Source organism: Mangifera indica, chromosome 16 (assembly GCF_011075055.1).
Source record: "Mangifera indica cultivar Alphonso chromosome 16, CATAS_Mindica_2.1, whole genome shotgun sequence".
In the NCBI taxonomy this organism is placed as follows: domain Eukaryota; kingdom Viridiplantae; phylum Streptophyta; class Magnoliopsida; order Sapindales; family Anacardiaceae; genus Mangifera; species Mangifera indica.
In genome coordinates this window covers 7275078-7289733 of record NC_058152.1, presented here as the reverse complement: position 1 = coordinate 7289733, position 14656 = coordinate 7275078, and the positions used below count along the sequence as shown (strand labels likewise).

General features: G+C 32.9%; 1 protein-coding gene across 1 annotated transcript; it reads right to left on the bottom strand.

Moving 5' to 3' along the window:
• Window positions 1–490: 490 nt before the first annotated feature.
• Window positions 491–4444, bottom strand: LOC123198528 (probable receptor-like serine/threonine-protein kinase At5g57670). The gene is made up of 10 exons (XM_044613212.1): window positions 4134–4444; window positions 3951–4033; window positions 3585–3834; window positions 2779–3447; window positions 2436–2684; window positions 2164–2327; window positions 1990–2069; window positions 1763–1910; window positions 1250–1399; window positions 491–1170 (listed from the first exon to the last, which is right to left on the bottom strand). Exons 1-10 carry the CDS (start codon window positions 4306–4308, stop codon window positions 919–921), a joined length of 2220 nt encoding a protein of 739 aa, XP_044469147.1. The 5' UTR covers window positions 4309–4444; the 3' UTR covers window positions 491–918.
• Window positions 4445–14656: the final 10212 nt, after the last annotated feature.

The window sequence follows — 14656 nt, the reverse complement described above, 5'->3', positions numbered from 1 at the left end:
TAGAGTTGCAAACTCTTATTTTTTTCTCATATATCTTCCCCCCCAACTTTCTAAAAAGTTTTATTTTCATCCCTATTCAACATCATTTTCTAGATCTGCATCTCTAGCAACTTCTCTCCCATCAGCCCAACCTTTATCTCTGGCAATGTCTCTCCTACCAGTGCGCTCCCTTCCCTCCTCCGACGAAGATGACTGGAAAGGAAAGGGGGAGAGACCTAAAGGGAGAGAGAGCCGACTAGAGACAACGAATGATCGCCAAAGAGAGAAAAACTTTATAAGAGAAATAATCACCTTTCAAATTTTGGATGAAAAAAATTGTTAGATTTTTAAACTAAAAGAACAAATGTGATAAAATTTTAATTTTTTTAAAATTATTTTTAGCTAAATAACAATTTACCATCACATGAATAGTTATTTAAAGTCTTAAAAATTAACGAGTAAAAGTTTATGGACACACTAAACCGTAGGCGGGAATAAGTCTTTTGACCTCTTTAAAAATCAAAGATCTTAAACGAGTAATTTCATTTAAGAAAGCACAAGGGAGCTCCAAAAGAGAAGCTCATTCAGGTCAAACCAATTCTGGTTCTGTCCCAGACATTTGTCAAAACAGAAGAAATAACTTTACAGAAAACTTTACAATTTCGTCAAGAAATTAAATGCCTCTGCACCAATATTTTCCGCTGCTTTCAGGTACTATTTGGGAACAACTCTTATTTAATAATACACGGCAACTCATTATACTCTAATGGCGCTCAAAACCACTCTGCGGATACATTGGCTGCATCACTGCTTCTAAGTCAGGGAGGGGGCAAAACTCTTCTGAAAGACCTCACTTCCAAGACCCTGTTTCTGTCATTAAACTAAAAAGCTAACCAACTGAAAGGAATGTACAAATGAAAAAGATTTGCACAGTGGCTTTCAACCGAAAACATGGCTAGTGAAGCTTGATGTTTGACTCCATCTGCCTTTCAAGTAATCTTCTATTGATACAGTTCGCTCAGAGCTACCGATAGAAAGAGTATTGTCATCCACATCTAGAAGTGCAAGGTTCAGATGGGACTCAATATCATGAGGAAATGCTTCATCACTGACATCAAGCTCTTCTGCTGCACCAAGTTGTTGCCTTCCCCACATTTTTGCTTCCTCATCACCTTGAAGAAGTCTTAAAACCTGCCATGCCCAATAAGCAAAGCATGAATTGGAAGGCAGAAAATTTAAAGATTAATGAAATTTTCTAGAAGGAACTTACGAGGTTAATTTGAGGCCTACGACTAGGAGCTCTTATGATGCATAGTGTTGCAGCCAAAACCATTCTCTCAAGCTGAACATCATCAATATCATGAGCTAAGCTTGGATCCAGCAATTGTGGAAACTTGCCATCCTTCAAAATTGGTTTAGCCTAGATATTATCATCAAAATCGTTATTACTACATCAACATTTAAATTCAGAATACCACAAAGCAAAACTATCAGAGGAACACATCAAGGCAAGAGAAATTCTAGAAAGAAAGAAGTCCAGATACATGCATTGAACTGCATTATATATCGAAAAAATAACCTGATCTCCGGTTTGATCAAAACTTTGTGAATCTCTAAAGAAGTTGATGAGAACTAGCATCCCAACCCAAAAATGCATGCAGTCACTCATTTATTTCAAACACCAATTTTCATTTTATTCCTCTTTTAGTGACAATAAAAATATAAAGGCTTCCTCCACAGCATACGGAGAAGGCTGAAGTTCAATGATATAGGTAAAACTTACCCACATAACCAGACTTTCCTCACCCCTTGGGTTTTCTCTGTTAATAGGCTTTCTACCAGATAGAAGCTCCAGAAGCACAACACCAAATGCATAGACATCAATTTTGTCACTCACTTTTCCATGCATGACATATTCAGGGGCTAAGTACCTGCAATAGAACAAGTATGATACTAATTATATCTGAAAGTACGAAAGAAACTAACTTAGTTAAAGAATAAATTACGCACCCAAAAGTTCCTGCAATATCTGTACAAATTAAATGTGATGAGGAAGTTGAAGCCCAGCTGGCAAGTCCAAAATCAGACAGCTGAAAGAACCAAAACAGGTTGTAGATAGTTTATAAAAAGCTTTAGCTAAATTAACAGAAGCCGAATTTCGCACAATGATTTCACATACAGCACCTGTGGTTCAAAATCATCCAACAAAAGAATGTTAGAAGATTTCACATCCCTGTGGATGACTGGTTGATCACAACTATTGTGTAGATAATCCAGCGCCTCAGCTACACCCAGAGCCACTTTATACCTCTCATTCCAACCAAATGATTTTGCATCCTTCTTATTACCTGAATTATAAAGCAGGCATTGAGTGATAAGAACATCACAAAATGGCATAAAGAATGCAATTTTTTCCCTGAACCCAGGAGTAAACATCCACCACAACAGAATATTACCATGAAGGCTCTCTTCTAGGCTTCCTCTTGACAGGAAGTCATACACCAAAAGCAATTTATTGTCCTCAAAACAGAATCCAAATAAGGAGGTTATATTCTTGTGGTGTAAAGATGTAATGATCTCAATTTCTGAAACAAACTCTTTCAACACATCCACTGATGGCTTCAAGATTTTCACAGCAAGTTCCTTGCCATCGACAAGAGACCCTCTATAAACATGACTATGTCCACCTTTACCAACCATATTATCTAAAAATAATAATAATAAGATAAGTATATCATATAGATCCAAAATGAAGTTGAACTAAAAAACTAGCACAGATACTGGGGAACAAAAACAAACCAGGATGGAAATCAGATGTAGCCAAAGAAAGTTCCTTGTAGCTGAGTAACCTACAGGTGGATGAGAATCTGTCATGCAAATTCTCCAACTCTTTGGGAAACCCCTGATATGGTGAAAGAGGACGTGTAGCCTCATTATCAAAAGGCACAATTGCCCCACTCTCCCCATCAAACATGGAATTAAGATCCTCATCTGATTTAACAGATTGAGTCTGTTTACGATCAGGATAGACAATGGCAGAAGTATACCAGCTTGGAAGTCTCAGAACCCACTGTATCAAAGATGTCTTGTTCTGGGAAGATTTCTCCAAACGCTGATGTTCGGGGAAAATCACCCGACGAGCCACTGACCAACCATGTTTCGACTGGGGTAGCTCTAGAACTACCAGGGAATTTGAACTCATAGCCACCTCATTGTTTTGATAAGGTACCAATGCCAATGAATTTTCCACATTCCCATCCACAGATGACTCAGCCAATGGTGTCTTTGAATCACCAGAAGTACAATTCTTCTGGGTTCTGTTTTTAAAACTTGAACCTGATTTGTGCAAGAAGCCTTGACATTGTTTGCACGATTTATTTTCAACTCCAGTAACATTTCCATCAATTAAAACTTTCCCATTCTTACTTAAAGATCTATGAACTGATCGATCTTTCTGTTGATTAGCATCTGACATCAACCCAGAAAAAGTTTATCAGACAAATCAACCAAAGCCACTAAAGTTAAAAAAAAAATATAAAATACAAGTTTTACTCTTCAATCAAAACTAACTCATAAAACAAACCCAGTAACAAAATAAGTTCAACCTTGTAAAATATCCGTTGTAGTATAATTTCCATCTCTCTGAAACAAAATTTTGCCATTATTAACAGCAAAAACCCAGAAACTTTTAGACAATTTTTTTGCACAGAACTTAGCAACAGATGCGGAAGAGCGAATTCGATGGCGAGTCTTAGAGGTCCCAACAACTAGCTTAGCCGCACCATATGACTTTGCTTCTCTTACCAGAATTTTCTTCACTGATGACCCTCTACACACTTTCAGCTTCAAATCAACCTGTATTATAAAACAAAAAAAAACAATACAAAATTACAACATTATTTAGTTAACTCTATCTCTATCTCTCTTCCGTAAATTAGGATCTGGTTAAAAAGATATAAACCAAACCAAACCTGCTTTAAGTTGCAGAAACCTTCATAAACAGCGAGCATAGAATCAAAAGCCTTCACCAACGAGATAAGCGAACCGGTACTGTCTACAAAACATCACAAGAAAAAACCACAAACTTGAGAAACTTTACGAACACAGCCCTGACGAATACCACCCTCTCCATCTCTCTCTCTATAGAACCCTACCAATTACTCTATTAAGAACATGAAGAGCAACGACACGATCACCAGGTTCAGCCACTTTGACCAGCGCCCACGTCAGCAATTCCCGACTCTCCGCGTCAAACTTCACTCCGACCACAACCACCGGGCTCACTTTCCCGTTTCCGTCCGCTTCGCCGTCCTCGGAAACCAGGCTCATGTCTCCAAAACGTCGTCGTATTGGGATGAATGCAAGCCAAAACAAAGTATTTCACTCCACTCGCTTTTTTGTTGGTGGTGGTGGTCGTTTGAGAGTTGCAGAGAAATGGAAACGGACGAACCAGATTTACTTTATTATGGTTTTTAACTGTTTTAGACTGCCAAGCGAGTACTGGAACGTTTGGATGAGGTGGGTTGATATAGACCGTCGGATTAGTAGACTTGTTTTTGTGAAATGTTGTGTGCTGGTAGAGAGCAAAGGACACCTTGAAATTAAATGAGGAATGGTAATTGTTATTCTTTGTTTAAATACGTAATAATACTTTTTAATCTTCCAACTTTAATTATTTTTCAAAATTCTTGCGTAGATTTTGTGATGCAAATTAGTGCTAGCAATCATCAACATGACCCATTAATCTAATACAATATAACATAAAAAATATTGAATTAAGATTAAATTTTTTAATACAAAATTTATTTTGGATCAATCTAATACAACTTGATTATATAGTATTAGGGTTCATACGAAAGTAATTTAATATGACACAAATTGACTCGAATATTTTAGAAAAATATTAATTTAATAGAATTTATTAAGAATAAATTACATAAATTTTAAAAAACAATATCAATAATTGTTGAAATATTTATAAATCGCATATAGTTTTATTTTTATATAATTATAATTACTCATATTATTACTTATTTTTTATTTAAATATTATAATTTATTATTAAGTAATAAGAATTTAATTTGGTTAGTAAGATTATATATGTATTTTAAAGGTCTTATTCATATTATAATTACATGTTGTGTTTTTATAGTAAAAATTTTAAATATTTATAAATTGCATATGGTTATATTTTTCTATAATTATAATTATTCATATTATTTTTATTTTTATATAAATATTTTATTTTATTTTATTATTAAGTAGTAAGAATTTGATTTAATTACTCAACTTATTAACGTATTTTAAAAGTCTTAGTATATCAATTTTTAAACCATTTGTCAATAAGACAAAATGTTATGTTATGTGTTTTATTAATAGTAAATTGAGATAATTTGTTGAAGAAATTAAAACGATAAAAACACTTTTGAGAGTAAAAATAATAGATAATTTCGGGATAATTTGAGTTGGATCGGGCAAATCAAATATTAAAGGGGTTGAGTTATGATTAAAAAATTTTAATGCGATTTTAAATAGGATCGAGTTAGAGTTGAATGTCTTTAATACAAAACCTGAATTGACATAATTTGATGATACGAACTGTCAAGTCTAATGCAAATAAGTTTTTGTAATTGTTTTCTATAGGATAAAACTAATATAATATTTTGTAAGTACTTAGAATAATAAATACATCTTTGAATAAAAAAATATATTTATGAAACTAAATTTTCGTGCAGGGCAAGATGATTCTTGATTGCACTCGTAGTTGATCATTGTAAATAAAAATTTTATTATGTCTATGTAGACTCATAGTTGTGAGTTTTTCAAGAAAAATGAGCAAACCAGAGCTAGCACCAGAAATAATTAGACTGAGAACCCATAAGGGACTCAAAGTGAGGGGGTAATACCCCAAGTTTCCCAAGCAGCTAGTCATGCAAGGCTTAAATTAAATAAAAAGGTGGCATGGTTGGTCAGAATTTTGTCCGGCCACGCAAGGTTTGAAAGCTTGTTAAGCAACATACTTGTGTGCCATCCTTGCAAGTTATGAAACACGTTGGTTATATATATGTGCTAACAGTTTCAGGTTTGGATGAAATCCTTGCTGTATTTGGGCACTTGCACATATTTAAAGTGTGCATTAGAATTAAAATAAAAGAAGAACACATACAAAAAAGAAACCCTGGCTGCAAGTTTTTTGTTTTCTTTTTTTTTCCCATGAACACACATAATCTAGAAAAGAAGCCCTAATAGCCTTCTCCCTAGATTGCCTTTTACATGTCTGTGCTCCATGTGGATACTAAGGCGTCACCTTTTGAGGGTTGGATAATGTTTAGCCTCAAGCCACGTGAAGATTTAAAAAAGCCACCAATGTAGTTATAAACCTAAAACACCTATGAGTGTTTTGCATGATTCATGAATATATATTCGAAAACAGGTATCCTGATTAGGGCTTTTAAGATTCTTTGTTTTTAAATTTTTTAATTCCACTGCATTACCAGTTATTAGCACCCTGAAAACCTTATAGTGGTATCAAAGACACCATTTTAACATATTTTCATGAAAATATATACCTGTTATTTGTTTTGATTAATTTTATATGTTGATTGCATATAATTGGATTAATCAAGACTAAAATTGGTAAAGATAATTTGCAATCATGTTGTCACACAATTTGTCAAATATCATGTATAACGTAAATTGTGTTAAATTATCGAGTGATGGTATTTAAATTTTTGTTTGAGTTTTATTGAAATTTACAGGTTAAATTTTGGTTGAAAGTTGTAGGTTTCGTACCATAGCATGAAATCACCTTTAAAATCCTGTTGATTGCATGATTTGAAGGTTATTGCCAGTGTGAGTACAGTTTACTTGTCATATTCTCTCACCTGGTGATTGGCTTATCGAAAACGGGACTCTTCTGGATTTTCCATCGTTAGAAAACCCAAAAAACTAGGTCTAGAAACTGGTCATGCATGACTTATTCCAATTATGCAAGAAAGGTATTAGGTGGAATAGCAATAAACCATGAGAAGTGCACAATTAGACCATTTTTGGTCTTGGTGCAAAGCACCAAGACATTGCACAGCTGGACCATAATTTGGTCCAGTCGTGCACTTTTTTATGTAAGCATGGTTGGACAAATTTTGGTCTAGCCATGCCTCTTTATGCATGTACCACTTTAGTTGTATTCTAGGCATGCCCAAATCGTGACTTTAGTTATGCAATATTCTAGAATTTTGTTGAATTCCAAATGCACAACTAGACAACACACCTCCATGTTCGGTAAAGTTAAAAGTTATGATTTAGTCTTGTTTTGTCGAATTTGGATTGAATTATGATTTTCATGAACTTTGGGGGTTGAATTACAATTTTGTAAAACTTTAGGAACCGAAAGTAATTTAACACTTGGGATAATAATAATTAAAATTGAAAATTTTTTAATTGAAATGTATATTTATGGATGTATGTATGCATGGTGACTAGTATACAACTAAAGAACCTTTATGGATGTTTTTAAATTTTTTATTTCGTTTTTAGGTTATAATTCCTAAATAGACTCTATAAGTCCTGTCTTTATCCCTTTTCTTCTTCTAGATTAGGTTGTTTTTATTTTCTTAGAATTTCGTAACTAGGAAAAAAACCATATAATAATTGAAGACTAGGGATGAAAGCATAAACGTAAAGACTTGAAGATAAAGTTTCACCTAGGTTGACCAATCAAATTCCTCTTGGCTCAAGAAGATTGACATTAGTTATGACTATGTGTTGGCACATTTTTATTTTATATTGTAGAATGTATGTGTAGGTTTTATTTTGCAAATATCACCTAATATGCCGCTTAAAACTTGATGAGATTAAATAATAAAAACTTCAACTTAAATATTAAGTCTAAGATTTAATTGGTGTTTTTGAACATGATACCTTAATTAAGCCCTTATTCGTTGGAACCTTGTTCGTTAAAGCAAAGGTAAACTTCTACCAGTTGAAAAATTATGTGATGATCATGTTAGGTCTAACTTAACTAATATACTTTGCTTGTCTGCTAAAGCGAAGTAAAGTATGTTAAAGGCATAAGTAGGGAATGCATTTGTCGATGTAAATAGATATGCAGTATCGACCCTACTGATACTGAGAGTTATATTTGAGGTCGCATGATTTGTTAAGATAACACCTCGCTTGAGATCATAGGCTTTTAATTATTAATTTGAAATTTACCTATTCAATTAATTCAAACTTGTTTGCCAAAACAAAGGGGAGAATTAATGCGATGGAGTCTCAGTCCATCAAGAAGTTCATCATGTGGTCAAGATAATTAGTTACATTAAGTGGTTGGTCAGCTTAGGTTTCATCATGGATAATAAGCTTGTTGTTAACCTAATGCTAAAATTCATCCTTTAACCTGAACAAAAAGGAGAAAACCTTTGAGGAGTTGTTGTATATGCTCAGGCACGTACATCAAAAGTTAAGGCTAAAGGTAAAGACAAGGCTAATCTTAAGCGTAAGCCTAAAGAAAAAAAGCAACCTAATGCTGCTACTCAGTCTATAGGTGGTGTAAGGAAGGGAAAGGTTGTCTACTTCTATTGTGGTCAGGTAGGTCATTAGAGAAGATATTGCATAACCTTTCTTGAGAACAATAAGAAGAAGGTAGTTGAAACCTCTACTTCAGGAATGTTTGTCATTGAGATAAACTATTCACCTTGTTTATCCTGGGTTGTACCCATAGAATATGATTTTCATATTTGTTCTAATATGTAAAGACTACGACAGAGTAGATTACTCTTCAAAAATGATGTTGTACTGCATTAACTATAGGTGTTTATTATCTCAAGTTGCCCACTGGGCTAATTTTAGAATTAAAACATTTTTATTATATTCCCTCTATTTATAGAAACTTAGTTTCTATACTTGTTTTGGACAAAAAATAGATATTCATTTTTTATTGCTAATGGTATTATAACCATCAACTTAAATAATATTTTCTATGGAAAAACTGAATTGCATAATGGTTTATATATTCTAAAACTAGATAATGAAATTCTCAATGTGCAAAATAATAAATGATTAAAATCAAATTATCTAAATACCACATATTTGTGGCATTGTAGGCTAGGCCACATAGGACCAAAATATATATCAAGACTTCTTGAACAAAGAGTATCGCAATCATTTGACTTTCAATCATATGATGAATATGATTCATGCTTATTGGGTAAAATACCCAAAACACCCTTCACTAGACACAATGAAATGGTAATTGAACTATTAAGGATCATTTACAATGACGTGTATGGACCTATAATAATGTATAACAGATATAGGGAAACTTACTTCATCATATTTATTGATAACTTCAATAGATATAACTATACATTTTTTATGAAACACAAGTCTAAATGTTATGATAAATTCAAAGAGTTCAAGATCGAACTAGAAAAACAACTTAGGGAACATATTAAAATCCTCTAAAGTAATCTAAAGGGTGAATACTTGAGTGCTGGATTCAAACAATTCCTAAAGGAGAGTATGATAGTATTGCAACTCACTCCTCTTGGTATTCCATAATATAATGGTATATTTGAATGGAATTTTACCGATCTACCTATGTCTTTCTGTGGTCATGCCTTAGAAACTACTTTTGCACTGAATCGTATCCCATCTAAATCATGGATAAAACCATATATGATTTATGGACTAGGTGAAAGCCTAATCTAGATTATTTGAGGATTTAGGGTTGTAAAGCTTATGTCAAGAAATTGACTTCGAAAAAACTAAGTACTAAGTCTAAAAGTATGTCTTTATGGGGTACCAAAGGTTACTAAAGGATTCTACTTCTACTACCTGGAAGATCGAAAGGTCTTTATTACTCGTATCGGCGTGTTCTTTGAGAAAAAAATTCATGCTCAAGAGAACTAATGAGGGGAGTGTAGAGTTTGATGAAGTTCCTATACCACAAGATATCATAGATGTTAGGTAAGACAATATGTCATCATAGATGGTTAATCATTATGAGGAAGTTCTTCTACTTCAGGTAGAACAATCTTAATGCATATAAGAGTTATATAGGTCTACATGAATACATCACAAGTTAGAGAGATTTGGCTTTCTCTTGGCATAACATGGTGATGTATTGGTAATTAATGATGATGAACCTAAGACTTACAATAAGGTTGTTTGAAGTTTATATTCTGATAAATGGTTGGATACGATAAAATCTAAAATAGATTTCATATACTAAAACCAAGTATAGACTCTGAAGGACACACCTAAAAGGGTAAAACCCGTAAGTTGCAAATGAGTTTTCAAAAGAAAAACTAACATAGAAGATAACATGCATACTTATAAAGCATAATTGGGTACCAAAGGTTTCAGTCAGAAATATGGCATCAACTATGATAAAACCTTTTCACTAGTCACTATGTTTAAATCTATTAGGATTATGCTTATTATAGTTACATATTATGACTATGAAATTTTTTAGCTGGATTTCAAGACTGCTTTCTTGAATGGAAACCTTGTAGAAGAAGTCTATATGGTATAACCTGATGGTTTCATTCTTGCTGGATAGGCAAACAAAGTATGTAAATTGGAAAAGTTCATTTATGGACTTAAGTAGGCTTCGAGAAGCTAGAATATTCATTTGATAAGGTTATTTGTGAGTTTAGATTCATCAAAAATGAAGATGAATCGTATATTTATAAGAAGGTCAATAGGAGTATGATTGCATTTCTAATATTATATGTTGATAACATCTTGATTATTGGAAATGACAAACCAAACTTACAATCGGCAAAGGCTTGTTTATCCAAGTGTTTCTCCATGAAAAACTTAGCAGAAACAACAAACATCCTTAGGATTAAAATTTACTGAGATAGTAAAAGTAGACTATTAGACCTAAGTCATAATAAGTATATAGACAAGATATTAACTAGATTCAATATGGAAGAATCTAGAAAAAGATTTCTACCTATGTCCCATTATAAATATCTTTCGAAAGAGATGTCTCTATGTACATAATCTAAAAGAGATAAGATAAATAGGATCTCATATGTTTTAGCTATAGGATCAATCATGTATTTCATGTTATGTACAAGGACTTATGTCTTATATACATTGAGCATTTGTAGTAGATATCAATTGATCTAAGTGAAAAACATTAGATGAATTTCAAGAACAACTTAAAGTACCTGAGAAGGACTAAGGATGCATTTTTGGTTTATGGAGGGAAATTTGAACACATTGTAAGAGGTCATAGTGACACTAGTTTCCAATTTAATTGAGATGATTACAAATCCCAATTTAGATTTGGGATTTGTTTAAATAGTAATGTAGTTTGTTGCAAAAACACCAAGCAAAGTACAGTAGCTAATTTTATAATAGAGACCGAGTGCATTGCCCTTTTAGAAGTGGCAAAAGAGGTTGTATAGATCAAGAAGTTCATAACTGAACTTAGAGTGTTTCCTAGTATCACAAAGTCGATTAAGCTTCATTGCGACAACAATGGAAAGATTGCTCAAGCAAAGGAGTCGTGGCCTCATTAGAGTCTAAGCATATACTCAAATAATATCACCTGATCTAAGAGACTATATAACCTCTGACTTGAAGTCATCAGACTGTCTCGTGTAACGATCAGTATGGTTTGATATTATCTAATGTGCCATTATAATTGGGGTAACTACAAAGGTAGTAGTCAGTCATATTATGAGATAGATGAAGGTTATGGTTGATTAATAAAGAATTCATCACACTTGAGCACAAGAACTTATACCTCACATGAAAATACTAAATGACATCCATGACTGCTTAAATCTATAGCCATAGTGGGATGAGGTTGTTGTGTAATCTATATTAGTCATTTATGTATATCAATTCATACAGAAAACTATTGAGATACACACTATGTTGTTCGAATGACCATAATGCTTTACTATAGGCTAATCATAGTCTATGTCTAAATTCAGCCAAAGAAAAGGATTATTTGGTGATAATCTTGGTGTTTAGTGAATGAGAGAACCTAGTTAACCCTGCTTTGATCAAGTCAAACTTGGTATGCATGATACTAGGTGGCACCATGCAATATAATAAAAGCATGGCATAATTGGACAAAATTTTTTCCAGCCATGCAAGGCTTAAATTTAATAGAGTGATCAAATTCACAATGGTTTCAAGATAAACTTTTAGCTGATAGATGGTGTCCTCAAGTTTAGAGATAGAGTGTATGTTCCTCTAATGAATGAGTTAAGGTAAAAAAACTCTTTCAAAGGCTCATAATTCTCTTTACGTAGCCTATTTTGGGGGTGTAAAGATGTACTAGAATTTGAGATACCAGATTTTAACATGATTTTGGGAATAGATTTCTTAGGGAGAAATGGAGCTAAAATTGATTATCGGTGTAAAAAAGTATGATTTAGCCTTGAAGATGGAGACTAATTAAGGTTTAGTAAGAGGTGCATCAAATACATGATGATTAGGGCCATAGAGGCGATAAAAATGTTAAGTAAGGGGTGCACAAGTTTCTTAGCTCATGTGATGAGTTAGGTGGAGACAAAGCCAAATATAAATGAGACACTAATCATTCAAGAGTTTCTAAATGTTTTCCCTAAAGAGTTACCAAGATTAGCTCTTGAGCAAGAGATAGAGTTTAACATAGAACTAGCGTTAAGCACAACACCTTTTTCAAAAGCACCTTATAGAATGGCCTTAGTTAAATTACAAGAGTTAAAGAAACAACTTTAGGAGTTACTTGAAAATTGTCTCATCAAAGCGAGTCACTCTCATTGAGGAGCTTTTATTTGTTAGTTTATGCCCTAGGAACCATTTGTGTTATCAGTTCCGAGGGCTTTTTAATCTTGTATGTACATTTATGTGAATTAATGAAAAAAAAAAGTAGTTTTTTTATTCTTATACATAAATTGTTTCCTTTATTTGTGATGAAATAAAGTATGTATGTGAATTGTCAGGATGACTCACTTAATATACAAATTGAGTCATCAAATTGTTCCCTACGAGCATGACATAACTTGGGCAATTACATCACATAGTAGGCATATTAAATACCTGTGTTGAATGCTATAAGATGACATTAGTGTAGGTGATGATTATGGTCATGTCATTACAATATTGGTATAGATTAACTGTTAGAGAACCATTTTTTGACATAGCCAATAACGCTAAGTCATATAGTCATTAAATCGTAGTTAATGACTTATCGTAAGATTATACTAGTATACAGAGTAATCTTTTGACCTGAGATGTCATGGTTGAATCTGATAAAGATATGTGTGATTCATATAGTGTATATATGTGGGGTTAATCACATCTTGTAAGACAAATCATATTGGTTATATGTTATTTGCATATAAAGAAGAATGATGCTTAAGATGGGATTCGTTGACTTGAAAAGTATTGGGTTCTGAATATCTGCTGATTTGACTTAGATTTGAGTTCCAAAGCGAATGTTGATAAATATTGGAAATCAAATTTATGGCCAAGGTATAATGTAAGTCATGTGAAGAATGTTCGTAATGATGAGTTTTGAATATTTAAATTGACGATTCATATAAAATCGAATTAAGGCTTTAACAATCTATGAGTTTGAAATCAATCTAGATTTGACAATGGAAAGATATTACCTTCACAGAACATACGATTAGGGATATTAGATTTGATGAAGTACTTCTTCATCATGGTTTAGGGGTTATGACACATTACTAGATACTTACCATAGTTTTTGGGTTTTTGGATGGTTTTTGGATTGTCCAAAATGAGACTTACAACTACTCCAAGGTAAGCCTAAAGGGTTACACTAATAAACCAAGCTTTCAAGAGTAAGGATAGATTATCTAGGGTTGACTAGCACCTTTCGAAGAATAATAATATTCATATAAATGTTATATAAAGGGGGAGGGGAGGGGGCAAAGATAACATTTTAAAGTTTAAAAATGTCAATGATGAAACTAGGATGCCTAAAGTACATAATTAATACACATACATGGCAAGTCCATAATTGAGAATTTGTTAGGCAAAAAAAGAACTAACAAATTACATTTTGGCCTACTATTATAAAAGGATGGATTTTAGTTCATTTTGAAAAATCATTTCTCTTTTTAAACAAAATAAAAGTTTTATCCTCTTTCTCTTGTGTGTCTCTTGGCTAAGGTTGAAAGAAAGCTTAAAGGTGTAACTTTTTAGAGGTTCTTCAAGTAAGGAACTTTATTCCATCATCCTATTTTCCATAGGAGGCAAAAGAGTAAGTAATGTTTCCATTTTTATCTTTTTAAGCTTACATGTCTTGATTCCTTCTCTTTCACAATGTATGATATTTGTTTACATATTCTTCGTCATTTATTTTCTTTCACTATCATGTTCGTAAAAAGAAGGATGGGTCTATGAGAATGTGTATAAATTATAGAGAGTTGAACAAAATAACAATGAAGAACAAGTATCCATTACCTAGGATTGATAATTTATTTGATCAATTAGAGGATCAATAATGTTCTTTAAGATAGATCTGAGGTCGGGTTATCATTGGGTAAGAGTGGTTGAGCAAGATATACCTAAAACAACTTTTTAGATATGGTTACTTTGAGTTTGTTATGATGTCATTAGCATTAACAAATACCCTCACAGTATTCATGGATTTGATGGGCTGAGTATTTCATAATTGCTTAGATAAGTTCAT

What these genes read in the sequence shown, in the direction of transcription:
- LOC123198528 (XM_044613212.1), bottom strand. Translation starts at nt 4,308, where the DNA reads ATGAGCCTGGTTTCCGAGGACGGCGAAGCGGACGGAAACGGGAAAGTG. An exon ending in CCTAGAAGAGAGCCTTCATG is followed by an intron (nt 2,328 to 2,435) that starts GTAATATTCTGT and finishes TTTATAATTCAG; the next exon opens with GTAATAAGAAGGATGCAAAA. An exon ending in GTAGGCCTCAAATTAACCTC is followed by an intron (nt 1,171 to 1,249) that starts GTAAGTTCCTTC and finishes TGGGCATGGCAG; the next exon opens with GTTTTAAGACTTCTTCAAGG.